Source organism: Caretta caretta, chromosome 6, assembly GCF_965140235.1.
Source record: "Caretta caretta isolate rCarCar2 chromosome 6, rCarCar1.hap1, whole genome shotgun sequence".
NCBI classification, from domain to species: domain Eukaryota; kingdom Metazoa; phylum Chordata; order Testudines; family Cheloniidae; genus Caretta; species Caretta caretta.
In genome coordinates, this window is record NC_134211.1 from 35,507,442 (window position 1) to 35,522,079 (window position 14,638).

The 14,638-nt window shown below is 36.1% G+C and overlaps 1 protein-coding gene across 5 annotated transcripts in view; it reads left to right on the forward strand.

The window, feature by feature from the left end:
* Positions 1–14,638, forward strand: part of USP47 (ubiquitin specific peptidase 47) — a 90,530-nt gene that overhangs the window by 26,975 nt on the left and 48,917 nt on the right. For all 5 annotated transcript variants that reach the window (XM_048855839.2, XM_048855841.2, XM_048855843.2 and 2 more), the window contains 6 exons: positions 1,493–1,589; positions 4,687–4,832; positions 5,973–6,052; positions 6,947–7,096; positions 13,774–13,869; positions 13,964–14,116. In XM_048855839.2, the coding sequence (XP_048711796.1) occupies positions 1,493–1,589; positions 4,687–4,832; positions 5,973–6,052; positions 6,947–7,096; positions 13,774–13,869; positions 13,964–14,116 (722 nt within the window). The remainder of the gene's footprint in view (positions 1–1,492; positions 1,590–4,686; positions 4,833–5,972; positions 6,053–6,946; positions 7,097–13,773; positions 13,870–13,963; positions 14,117–14,638) is intronic.

A 14,638-nucleotide genomic window follows, 5' to 3' on the forward strand; every position in this document is an offset into this window, starting at 1 on the left:
ATGTAAACATTCATGTGCTAACTGATGTCAGATGTCTTTTTATCCAAATACAGTTGTGGTAGCTAAATCTGCAGTAAGAGAACAAATACAATATAATACATATATCCCAATTTTGAACTCCTTTCACACAAACTCCTGTTCATTGCAAAGGGTGGTTGCCTTTTGTATTATGAGAAGGGAACTGTACCCGAGTATTCTTAAAGCTGCAGAATACAGAATTAAATGTCACAAAAGCAAATGTCCAAATTCATTTCTATGTCACTGTATGTAGCAATATATTGAATTTTTACTTTGTCCCATATATGTTGCATGGTTTGGACAGAACTGGCCTTAATGCCACTTCAGATGGTTTTTAATTTAGGTAAACGTTTCACTCCCCATCTCCCTTGAAACTAATTAAACTTGTTACTGAATTTAGTAGTAGTTTGTAGCTATTTTTTATGCGGTGGGAGAGAGAGGAGACGAGTAACTTTTAACATCTTAGGGAGAGACAGTAAAGGCTATTGATTTGTTATTAATCAGCACAAAGTGCTTTTCAGATGATGGCTTAGGGCAGGGGTGGCCAACCTTTGGCTCTGGAGCCACATGCAGCCCTCCAGAGGTTAATATGCGGCTCCTTGTATAGGCACCAACTTGGGGGCCGGAGCCACAGGCAACTTTCTAGTGTGCTGGGGGGGGATGCTCACTGCTCAACCCCTGGCTCTGCCATGGGCCCTGCCCCCACTTCGCCCCTTCCTCCAAGGCCCTGTCCCTTCCTGCCCCCTCCCTCGAGTCTGCCACACCCTTGCTCCTCCCACTCCCCCTCAGAACCTCCTGCACACTGTGGGAGGCACGGGGAGGGAGTAGGAGGTGCTGATCAGTGGGGCTGCCAGCAGGTGTTGGGGGGGAGCTGATGTGGGCTGCTGACATATTACTGTGGCTCTTTGGCAATGTACATTGGTAAATTCTGGCTCCTTCTCAGGCGCAGGTTGGCCACCCCTGGCTTAGGGAGTGATTACTACAGTTAAAGTTGCTATTTTGCTTTTAATTACACCAAATTGTGGACTGTTTTCAGTCTCCAGTGTAAATTACCTTCTTGATGGAAATCATTTAAAAAAATACTAGGTTATAGCTTCACATGTGCCCACGTAAGTAGTACCTAGTAAACCTTGAACATTTAGTTTTTAATATTAATGAATGATCTTTTACAATATTACTAAAATATACTCATGTGGTTCAAGGAAAATTTGAGAAGTTGAATGCCAAATGATTTTTTTACTGTACATCTTTAATACTGTCCCAGATTGAGCAATAATTAGCACAACAGTTCTTGTCATGTCTTCACTTTTTTATGGTGAAAAATGTGGTGTTTAATGACTGTACCTGCATGTGGTGGTGGTAATGTTGCTTCTATAATCATTCTTTCTTGTCAGTTACATATTAGTTTTCTTCTGACAGGTGTGGAAACTGTTCTGTGTTTCCAACCAAAACTCTTATTTATATATTTTTTTAGGCTATGTGGGATTAGTAAATCAAGCAATGACTTGCTATTTGAACAGCCTATTGCAAACACTTTTCATGACTCCTGAATTTAGAAATGCATTATACAAGTAAGTATTTGTTTTATATAAACAAGATAGTATCATTAATATTGACATCTTAGAAAACTAATGTAATAGACTTCTATCCTGCCATAGATATGCAGGCATGGCATGTTAATTTCTTTCATGTTATCTCTCCTATATGGAAATGCAAATGCATCTAAACTGCAGTGGCTATTTTGGGTGTGCAGGCAGTGCAGCAGTTTCCAAGGTGGGTAGACATAAGGAACAGGGGTTGTGAGGAGAACAAGGAAGGAACTTGCCTCAAGAACAAACTTCTCCTTTTTTTTTTTTTTATTCTAGATCAGGTTCAGTTACTTGGCTACCTAGAGTTTTAACCATGAGGTGAACCTACAGCTGTTCTCTGTTCGCACTTGTTGTACTCTCCCTATGCACGTAAAGCCAACAACACATTTTTTTAGGTTGCATCTACAATCACCTTATTTCCAAATAAAACCCCTTGCTCTTTTAAGTAGTGACTTTTGTGCCCAGGAGGAATCTTTCTTGGCAACTGGCCTATAACTGTGGAACATGGCTCAAGAAGAAATCAGAGTGACCAAGAACCTCTACATCTTCAAGTCAAAATTAAAATAAAAAGTCTTCAGCTTCCCTCCAATAACTGGAGCAAAATCATTCACCCCAAATCAAGAACAAACACCCCAAACACCCCAATCAAACCCAATAAGCCCTAAAATTCTGAGGAAATGAGGGCAACACAGGGATCTTCTTGTCACTTTAATTTGTAAAGTGTTTGAATACCACGATGATGGCTGCAGTATAAGATCCTATATAGATAATGCTTAAACATTTTTGCCATTAAAGGACACTTAAGATGTTTCTTTGTCATGGGTAATTTTGATGTAAGCATCCATCTGTGACACAGTAAAATTTGTTTTATGATCATGCTTTCCCTCCTAAATGGAATGAATGGTTTCTTTGCATGGGATTATTTGATCTTCTCTGGCACATTATGTACCACAAGGTGAGCCATGGGCTAGGATGGTTCTCTGCTGTGGTTAATGGACATCAATGGTACAATACAATTTCTCCAAATGTAGATGGGGAAAAACCTGTTAGATAACAATGGTAGACCTTGTCTAAAGGTCTAGTACACCTATAGCCAAATCAGGCATGCTTAAGTCTGTCTAGTTTTTCCTGTAGGGTAGATGAGTATAAGCATAAAAGTACATAGGATTAAGATGATAAAGTTGTCATTCATCTGCTCTTTGCAAAATGGGTTTTTAGCTTTCTTCTAATCCTGTATATATCTTCATTTATTTTGAAATATTTTTAAAACATTGAAATTATCAATATTTTATAACATCCAAATGCCTAATAGTGAATGTTAAAATCTTTTAAAAAGAATGTATAAACGTTTTACAATCATTATTCATAATGGAGGCTTTTTAAAAAATGGCCTGAGTACCATAAAGTTAAATCTGCACTTCATTTGGCTTGAAACAGTTTCAAAAACTGAAACACTTGTACGTTTAAAAAGAATAAATATGTAAAAGATGGACTAGTGCATGTCCCTTGCACATTTCAGATCAAAAGTAACTGCAGCCATATTTAGTTTAGTATTAAAAAACAATCATGATAGTGTTGTCACAGAGGAGAGATTATTCAGCAAATGTGCAGAAGTTGTTGTAAAGCAGAGATATGCACGTTATAATTTGAGTATATGCTATATCTGATGAGCTTTGCAAGTTTAAACTAAGATAGAACTATAGCTTTTGACCTATGAATATCGAGGTGCATTGCTTACGAACTGTGTGGCAAAGATTTCCAACAAAGCTGACACATCCAAAGAATCCTAGAAATGCAGGACTGGAAAGTCATCAAGGTCCATTCCATTCCACTCCCCTCCCCCACCCACCTCAAATCCATTGAGGTCATCAATCCATCCCCCTGTGCTGAGGCTGGATCAAGTATACCTAGACCACCCTGATGGTGTTTGTCTAACCTGTCTTAAAAGCCTCCACAGTCATTGATTTCACAACCTCCCTTAGTAATCTGTTTAAGTACTTAACTATCTTTATAGTTCAAAAATTTGTCCAGTATCTAACATCTGTCTTGCTGCAAATTAGGCCTATTACTTCCTTTCCTACCTTCAGTTGACATTGAGAGCAAACAATCACCATCCTTTTTATTACAGCCGTTAACATATCCATTTCTGCACTACAACTGCCCAACCAGTTATTCCCCATTTTTTATTTGTGCATTTGCTTTTTCCTTCCTGAATGTATTGCACTTGTTTTTAATTAATTTCATCATGTAGATTTCAGGTCAGTTCTCCAATTAATCAAGGTCATTTTGAATTCTAATCCTGTCCTCCAGAGTGCTTGCAACACCTCCCAACTTGGTGTTATCTGCAGATTTTATAAGCATACTCGTCACTCTAATGTCCAAGTGCATAGTTACAGACCTGTGCAGGACCCACTAGATATATCCTCCTAGTCTGACAGCAATCCACTAATAACTACTCTTTGAGTATGGTTTTTCATCCAGTTGTCCACCCACTTCATAATTTCCTTTTGACTACACTTTCATGGTTTGCTTTCAAGAAGATCATGTGGGACTGTCAAAAACTTTACTAAAATGAAGATAAATCATATCTACTGCTTCCCCCATCTAGGCCAGTAACCCTGTCAAAGGAGGAAATTATGTTGTTTTTTTCATAATTTGTTCTTGAAAATCCATGTTGGCTATTACTTTATCAGCCTGTTATCATCTAGGTGCTTACAGATCGATTGTAATCATCTAGCTTTTTAAAAAAACAACCACCCAACCCTTATGTTGAATATTATCTATAAAAGTTGTACACCTAAGTGTTGCTTGTGTCCATAATAGCAGCAATTAAATCAGAGATTCTGAAGTGATTGACACTATTTTGGCACAGTTGTAAACTGTGGTTAGGTTTTTTGACTGCTGAGTGTGATTTATGAAACCTGGAGAAAATTTTGATTCTCATTAAGCTAAGTCAAACAGAATTAACTCCTACAATTTAGCAAACATTTAAGGGCAATATAATTTCTCCAAACTTAAATGCTATTTTGTGAAATAAATTGCTTTAGAAGTATTACTCAAATATTTTATTTGTTAATAGATGGGAATTTGAAGAATCTGAAGAAGATGCAGTGATGAGCATCCCTTACCAGCTTCAAAGACTGTTTGTTTTATTGCAGACCAGCAAAAAGAGAGCAATTGAAACAACAGATGTTACACGGAGCTTTGGATGGGATAGTAGTGAGGGTAATGTTTGATGCTGGATTTTATTATGTGGAAAATTTAGAATAATTTTAATAGCTGTTGTTTTCTGGCTAGTGCTTATTCCAAGGACACACATAAGGGCACTAAACTGATGGTGGTGGTGTAAAAAGACATCTGTTCATACAATTTTAAAGAAGAACCTAAAACCAAGTTCCAACAGAGTAGTTTAAATGGACACTTCGATTCTAAAACTGCTTTTTGTTTTGTAGTGTGAGGCCAATGAATGAAAATTCATCTTAGATTTCTTGAATTTTTATGGTCAGAATCCACAGAGTGAATTCAAACTTTTTAAATAAGTATTTGAGATCATTGGAAAGATAATTTCTAGCTGCTTTAAAAAAAAAAAAAAAGATTGGGGGGGGGGAATCAAACTTAAAACTACATAAAAATGAAAAATGAGAAGCTTCTAAGCAAAACTGTAACATTAAGTATCTATTTCTGGCAAAAATCTTTAAGCTGGAATTAAAGTTGTAAATATCAGTTGTTTAAAGGAAAACCCCTATAAAAGATGATGTAGCTGTCTCAGAAAACAAAAATCAACCTAGAAATGCAAAGGTTAAACTTAAACAGAAAATAATACAGAAAATTCCAAAGACATTAAATTTGGGGATGCACAGTTGGTCACTTGGACAATGTAATTTTGCCCTATGCCCTGCTGATCCTTTGCACTTTGCACTTGCCCTGCCATGATATGAGACTTTATATGCCTTAAACTTTCTGGGGGAAAAACCTAGGTGGATTTGTTTTAGTTTTGGGGAAGTGTGGGTGAGGTGTGTCAGAATCAGGTTTATAATGGAAGACTGTCTTAAACTGTAACTGTGCAGACAAGCACCTCCATATTGTTTACATGTATATTCATACTTGTATGAGCATATGCTCAAAACTTACACAAGATGTATGCTAATTTTCCTCATTTTATGATTTTAGAATAACTTAAGCCCTACAGGGGAAGTTTTTACAGTAATCATATTTTAGGCATAGAACTTTGACAGTACCCTCAAAACTAAACGATTTATTTTAAACAATATATATAATTTATAACTGTGCTATTGAAAATATTAGAGGGCTGTGACTTCTTTTTTCTTGTTTTCACTGAATGAGATTAATTTTACTTTATACTAGCATGGCAGCAGCATGATGTACAAGAGCTTTGTAGAGTCATGTTTGATGCTTTGGAACAGAAGTGGAAGCAAACAGAGCAGGTAATCTACCATAAAACTTCATCTTTCAGGGAAAGAATGTTGGAGGAATGTTTAACTGTCTTCTAAATGTAGTCACGTGTTAACTGTTTTGCAAGACAATTGAAAAGCTGCCACTGTCTTTTGTCTGAGGCAGTGGTTGACTTACAGGATGCTTGTGTGATTTATTTTTTGAGATTGATTTACAGATTTTATTCTTTTAATTAAAGTTGTGTGTGTAAAGGTCTAAGTCCTGGTCACAGTGAGCTGGATCCTCAGTGTTGATGTGCACTGCAGAAGGCCAGCATAACTGGCCAATTGAGGGTTTCCCCACCATGGAGGAAATTCCTAGGTATCCCTTAGCCAGCATAGATGGCTCTATGCAGCTTCCCTTTCCCTGCTCTAGATAAAACTGGAATGGCCATGGTCAGAGCACTGCTGCATACTATGGATATCCAATGGTGTACTCGTCCCTTCAAGGCAATCATCAGTAGGGAATTGCAAATGATTCCTTTGTAGTACCTTCCCCTGACCAGCCAACAGCATTTTTTGAACACAGATAAGGACTGAAATAATATAATCGTGATTAAGTAATAAGAAATAATGTTATAAAATAATGTTTACTTTAGAGCACAGCATTATATGTAGAAAGCAGGAACCACCATGATGATAAGAGTGCTCTAAAGTAAACATAAAGTAGAAAAGGGGAACCATCAGGACATTTTATTGCCCAGTAGCATTTGTGATTATAAAATGTATATTTTTCACATGTTTAATATATAACTGCAATCTCTCCCTCTTCAATGAAGTGTAAGGAAAAAGGGATGTCAGTGTAAAACTAAAGAAAGGAAATACTTTGTTTTAACCTTTTTTAGATGTTTCAGACTATGCCAAAATAAATCTCTCCATTTGTTTTAGGCTGATCTCATAAATCAACTGTATCAAGGCAAACTGAAGGACTATGTAAGATGTCTAGAATGTGGCTATGAGGGCTGGAGAATTGACACTTACCTGGATATTCCATTGGTCATCAGACCTTATGGCTCCAACCAGGCATTTGCTAGCGTGGTGTGTACTCTTATGCTGACAGCTAGTACATCCATACACACATAGAATACATAATGCGACAGTGGTATAATTTCTTACATGGTAAGTATCATCCTAGATACTCCATCTTGGGGTGTTCGTCTTTGTGCAGTGAACCAGCTAGCAAGTTCTAGAAGATTTTTTTAACCCTTCAATGAGTCCTACTGGTGCATGTATAAGGGGAGGGGAAATGCAACTATTCTGCCTTGAGGTTACAATAATTCATTATTTTCTTTCTGATAGACTTTTAAGTATTTGCCCTAGGTATCTCTTGTGAAATCACTGATGTTCTTTTGTTTGGCTGGGTTTTTTTTATTAGCACTTCTGTTAGATTTTGTTAGCTCTGTTGGAAGGTTTAGTGAAAGAACAGGGCAGCTACCTAGTGAATTTGGTTTCTAGTTTAATGTCTCTGTGTTGGTTTTTATAACTTAAGAGTTTAAAAATAACACATCCCTTATTCATTTGGCAAGGATTCTATAATTCTAATGATAAAAATTCCATTATGACTCTATTTTCTTTATTAATACCTTTGCACCGGCATTAGTGATGTTGGCAAATGTATAAAATGTAGGGAATAATTTTTAATGACCTGCTTTCCACAAGAAAAGTAATTTGCATACTGTTTCATACCACTGTTGTGGTTTTAAAAATAAATACTTGATGGAATTATTAAAAATAATGGGAGATAAGTCAAAGAATTCAGAATTAAATATTTTAAAGCAAGGCAAATATTGGGGTTATAAACTGCTTTATATTTTATTATTTATTAAATTTCTTTTAAAATGTTCTCCGTTGTATTTAGTGAGTTGGCACTGTTGTAAAACGTTAGCAGTTCTTTTGTTAAGAAATTGAAAGAATTATTTTATCTCCAGGTTAGCTACAGTTACATAGCTTCAGTTACATAGGGCACTTGATATTTTAAAGCTTTGGATACCAATCTTCAAGGTAATAACAAGGATAAGAGACATTCATCATATAACTTTAAAAAAAGGGTGGGAGTAAAGAAAATTTTCTGAGTGCCTCTCAGCATTTTTTCAAATTTTATGGAACTTCTTACACCAACTGGAGGTTCATTTGAAATTGCAGTTTCAAGCTGTTGCAGACATTGGTGTGTTAAATGGGTTTCTCTTTCATTGTTTTCAAACTGTATTTCAGGAAAATTTCAATAATACAACAAACAAGGAAGTTTGCTTTTTTTGCTTTTTTATTGATATAGTGAATAGAGACTTTCTATATACATATTCTATTTAGAAAGTCTAAGTCCTTGTGTGTTTATATATTTATTTTTTTGTGTATACACAATTTTTAATAATTCCATTAATCACTGACTACTCTTTTGAGTGGTGTGCTGATGTCTCAAATTATTCTGGAATTATTTTCTTTGATAGGGAAGAAGTCTGCTACAGAATATTATGGAAAATTAAAATATATGTATAAAAAAACAAGTATACAGGAAGCTTCAACACTTAAGTACTTAATGATAAATATTCAGATTAGTTTAAATTACAGTTGATATTTCACAGCATTTGCTGAATATCAGTATCAATTATGCTATGAGACAAACTAGTTTTAAGCTTTTGTGTTGAGGTAGTTACATGGTTGCAGTTTGTGTTTACGCTCCATTTATTTGAGCTATTTTATAATTATGCGTACTTTTGACTATGCAGTTGATTCTCCACCCTGTATTTGTCTTGTCTGTAGCAGATGTTTTAGCTTTGTAGTCTTCAACAGTGGGGAGATATGGAGGATACTGGCTTTTGGAGAAAGGAAAAATCGCCTGTTTCTAAATGGAATTCTCTGAAGGTAGTATCCTCCATTGATCCACAGATGATGATGGTTCAGTAGGTTTAGGTAAAAGGCAATGAGAGAGAGAAAAAGGTTCACACATGCGCTAATAGGGCTTGTGGAAGGGAATGTAAAACTTTTTAGACCTTGCTAGTCAGCTCCTGAGGGAACTTGCAGCAGGCGACACTACCCAAGATAGGGGATCTAAGGAGGATACTACCTTCAAAGAACTCTAGTTAGAGGTAAGTGATTTTCCATTACTTTTGAAAGAGAGACAATGGATGTACAAGATATAAATAAAGTTATTATATAGTATGTCAAGTAAAGTTTATTATGCCACTGTTTGCTATAGTATACTGCATAAAAGGTTTAAACGGGAAATTTCGTGTGTTAAATTTTTGTGAAATAGAATATTGGAGAACTTCCAAGAATTACAAATAATTACACTTCCTTTTTGCCTTCTTTTCTAATCAAAATAGAATTTAAAACTATATTCAATTTGATATTGTTTTAAGGTTTGCAGTTTGAAGAAACCTTATTTACTTTTCTGATTTTATTTTTTCTTTGATTCATTTCATGTAGTATAGCTTTACATTATTAATGCGTGTCCAGGAGACTAGGGTTTTGTTAGCATATGCTCCAAGGCCATGTAAATCAGGTTAATAACTTTGCTTTGTTCAAGGGCTTAATTTTAGAAAAAGTATATACATATAATTTATAAGGAATTTACATAGATCAGAGACCTCAGTAACTAGTTGTGTTGCACTATAGGCCTGATGGTTATCTGGCTTGTGATTTAGATCCTACAGAAAATTAGACTGACAATGGAAAACATAAAGTCACCTATATTGGAATATTCAAGTTTAGAAGTGTATTTTCTGTTGATGCAAATGACTATATGGACAACAGCACCAGACAGTGAATTTATCTGGCTATCTGTAGAACGGTATAGAGCTGTGTTTCTCAACCTGGGGGTTGCAGGATGGGTTTAGGGGGGCGTCACAAGCAGGGCTGGCGTTAAGGGATAGGAAGCAGAGAAGTTGCCTGGGGCCCCATGCCATAGGAGTCCCCCGCAAGCTAATTTACATGTTTCAGCCCTGAAGCCTCCTGCTTAAAGTAGGGGGTCAGAATTTTTTGTAATGGGGGTGTGTGTCGCACTTGTTTTAAGTCTAAAGGGGGTTGCCAGTACAAAAAGGTTGAGAAACACTGGTATAGAGGAGCCAAAAGATGATTTGTTATTGAGGCTGAACTATTGTCTCCGCCCTAGCGGTGGCACACTTGGAGTAGGGCATTAGATAAAGATTCTCCATACTGCTTTCCCAGCAGACGGAGTCCTGATAAGTATTGAGCATCCTTTGATTTTAGTGGGAGTTGTAGGTGTTGAGCACTCTTGGATCTTGACTGCTCTTCAGAGACTGCAAACAAGTATGTTGTGAAGTTGGCATCTGTCTAAAGAAGATGTATTCAGACCATCTCATTTTATATAAACGTAAACAGCTATCCAGTTTTAATGATGTTGCCATTACTGACCTGGCTTGGATTTTAAGCAATGATCTGTAAATAAAAGGATAAGTATCCCAATACCCATCCTCTGAGCTTTCCAGTTTGCTTTCCTTTCTATCTCAGGCAATGATGAGATTGGACTATTTATTACAATATGTTAATGTGTGAAGTACTATGATATTCAGTACCATAAAAGAACAAACAGTGATAGCTTGGGATAAAATAGACTACTTGAAAACTTTAAAATATTTTGGTTTTCTTGATATATTAACTTACGGTGTATATGGTATCAATTTTTTTAATGTTTAAAATGTGTAATAGCTATCAGGCTAGATAATATTTCCTCATGGATAAATTGTCTTACTCTAAAAAGTACAGTTACTGAAAATAGGGGTCATATGATGCCACTCACGCGGTGAACCACACAGAACCAACATTGTACCAATAGTAAATTTTGTTGAGTAAGTGAATTATAACTGCATAAGAGAGGAGGAGTACTTGTGGCACCTTAGAGACTAACCAGTTTATTTGAGCATAAGCTTTCGTGAGCTGCAGCTCACTTCATCGGATACATGTAGCTCACGAAAGCTTATGCTCAAATAAATTGGTTAGTCTCTAAGGTGCCACAAGTACTCCTTTTCTTTTTGCGAATACAGACTAACACGGCTGCTACTCTGAAACCTGCATAAGAGAGGAGACTGGTCAGTACAATAATAATTGGAGTAGAGAATATTTATATTAAACATCAGAGGTAATTTTGATATAAAGACTACATAGTGGAAAATTGGAGGAGAGATGGAAAACTTAGTATATTATACATACAGTACATCAATAGTGCTTACATATGATACAAGTTGGAAACATGATATAATAATATTGAAGTTATTCAATAATTTCAATAAACCATAGGTCAAAGTGCATCTCACTGTTTATTCCTGTGGTAAGCAATGAAATCATTAACAAGAATACATTACCGTTCATGATATTTCATTCAACTTTTGGAGGTCCATAGGAGCATCACCTGTTTTCTCCATAACATAAATATATTCTAGTATGGTTCCTTGTTGACTTGCACATCATACCGAGTCTACATAAACTTTACATAACCACTTATGTCCATCATTCACACATCATATGTTTGTTGTTGAATGAATTGCAACATTTTTTTTATATTGTGAATATATTTTTATAGAGACTGTTGCTTGTCTCCTATGTAACAAACAGCAATTATTGGAATAAAATAATTAGTACCACAGAAAGATTTGTAGTAGCTTATGGAAAGATTTGGTAAGATTCCTGGCTGGCATTTATTCCATAAGCAGTACCTCCATAGGCCATGTTTTTGTTGTCTTCTAAGTTTGGTATTCAACATGCTGGCTGTTGACTTGTTTTGCTTTGATTTAATTTGTTCTGAATTGTTAGCCAGTCCAAAAACCCCACTGTCAAAACACAGCAATCCCTTTTGGACTTACGGTTTATTTACCGCCTACTTATTTTTATCTGCTATATTTTTAATATAACTTCCTGCATTGAGTAATTCTCCCAATTTAACATTTTGTTGCCTTTAGATTAAAGGCATTCTGCAGTATTTAGAAAGTAAATATATAGACAGTTTACTTCAGGCTCACTGAAAAGTTGACATGTCTGAAGAGCCTTCCTGCTTCAGAGTTGTGATTCTATTAGGGTTGTTTAATTTTTTTCCTTTTTCTGTTTGGGTACAAAAACAGTGAAGGATGGTGATAACTAACTTTCTCTGTGCAATCTCTTTGTGAAATTTGGCACATCTCATTTGTGAGACGTGGTCTGGAGAACAGTCCTTTTGTAAAGAGTCTCTCTTCTGTTACAATAATAACAAAACTTTTGTTCATATGGAAAAAGCAGGGCTATAAACCTTTGTTTTGTTATTTGTTCTTAGTGCTTCCCTGAGTTCTCAGAAAAGAAATGGAGGGAGAAGGGATGAATTGGAGGCTTTTTGAAGACCTTCCCATATCCTTGATCTCCTCCCAAAATGGGATCCATCAAACAACATGATTTAGATAGTAATCTTATAAGCTCTGTACCAGCCATTTTGCAATTGGTGAGTCTATTCTGCCCAACTAAGCCCACTCTTATTTATTCGGACTTCAGGGAACAACTATGTTCCATCATGAGACAATGATTTTCAGGGCATCATTATGATTTTTATTTGATCCTCTTCTCTTTAAAGTAAACACCATCAGCATGCCAATGGTATTTCTGTTTGATTGCAGCTATCTGCAGGTGAGCAGATAGCTCCGGAGTATCATCTGTAGTTCATAAACCCAGTCTCTCAGCTTTCATGCTAACTGGGTAAAGATTTTAACCTTTAATAACTCTGGATAAGATTCTTCATTGAACTGCTTTAAAATTAATAAATTTTTTTTTAAAGCAGATTTTGTTCTGACAGATTTATTTTCTGGTATGCATCATTTATACACTCTTTAACATTTGTTGAAAAGAGGAGAAAAATTATCAGCTAATTATGTTTTTTAACTTCCCAGCTATACTGAGAAGCTAGATGGAAATCACTATAACTTGTATTTAAAGGAGGATTAGAAACATTTCCCTTGTAGCTATTGGAGGTGACTCCTGACTATTTTTGGTTTACAACCACATATGTTTATGTACTAATAAGTAGAATGTATCCCTGGAAGATGGCAATTGTTTCTCATTGCACTGGGAGTAGAGATTCAGTGTTTATTTTAGATGGGAGAAAAAATGATTGACGTACTCTAAAGCAGCATTAGGGTCCCCTGGCAGATTGAGAGACAGTCACCTACAAAACGGACATTGAGGAGCTAGATAATTGGTCCCTTTCTTCTGTTTGTGCTTGGAATAATGTGACATGTGATGGGAGAAAGTATTGTCCCTGAAGGGAAAGAGCCATTTGTAAATTGTGAAGATAAGGATGTGGGGCTGATGGCTAACCAAAGCAAAGTAAGGAATAAGATCAATTATGCAACAACTGATTGAACAGAAGTGACTACATGTGATGTGCAAGATAACAGGGATATATTTCATTTTAGATTGTATGCAAAACCAGGACTTGATGGACTCCTCAAATGGCTGAATGAAATATAATTAATAGTAATGTATTGTCATTCATGATTTGACTGCTTACCCTGGGGCAGGGCAGAAAGGTTGGCTTCACTTGGTGTTTCTTCTGACCTTTGTTTGTGTTTTTTGTATCGTCCTTCTAGACTTCTATAATTCATATTGCTCTTGAATGTGTGAATACTTCATATTGCAACCATTGTATTCTGTATTTGCAATCTAGGCATAAATATAATGTTCTAAATCACATACATAAAAGTAAACGTTCTTAAAAAGCAGATAACATCTTGTTTTATTAGGAAGAAGCGTTGCATGCGTTCATTCAGCCGGAGATCCTTGATGGCCCTAATCAGTATTTCTGCGAACGCTGCAAGAAGAAATGTGATGCAAGGAAGGTAAATACATACCATTTGTGTAACATTACATTGGTTAGTGTTTATCTATATATGTAACATAATCTTGCCCATTGGATATTGTGTTTTTGTTTAGGGCCTGCGTTTTTTGCATTTTCCATATCTGCTGACTTTACAGTTGAAGAGGTTTGACTTTGATTACACCACTATGCACAGGATTAAACTTAATGATCGCATGACTTTTCCTGAGGAGCTAGACATGAGCACGTTCATTGATGTTGAAGATGAGGTAAAGACCAGTGTACAGTCTCTTTCTGAGAACCATCTTTCTCTAGCATCTCTTAAAATCTAGTGTCGTTAGCGCAGTGGTTTTCAGCCTGTGGTTCGTGGACCCCGAGGTGTTCTCAGACAATGTCTAAGATTTCCAAAGAGGTCTGCACTTCCATTCAAAAATGTTTAGGGGTCTACAAATGAAAAAGGGTTGAAAACCACTGCATTAGGGAAAACATCACGGCCAGCATTTTGAAAACGTATGCCTGTCAGGCTTCCTAAATGCTCAGTAAGGCATCAGAAAAAAGTTGCTTGATTTTTCAGAAGTGCTGAATACCAACAGCTCGCCTTGACTTCAGTGGAAATTACTGACTGGTCAACACTTCTGAAAATCAGACCACTGTTTTGGGTACTTTAATCAGGATTTAGGAACTTAGTGTTAAAAATCTCATTCCACATTTCTTTGTTTCTGTTCAGGTTTGGAGTTTTAAATTAATTTACAAAAGGGGGCTTCTGGCAGTGCTCTACAGTGTTATGTAAG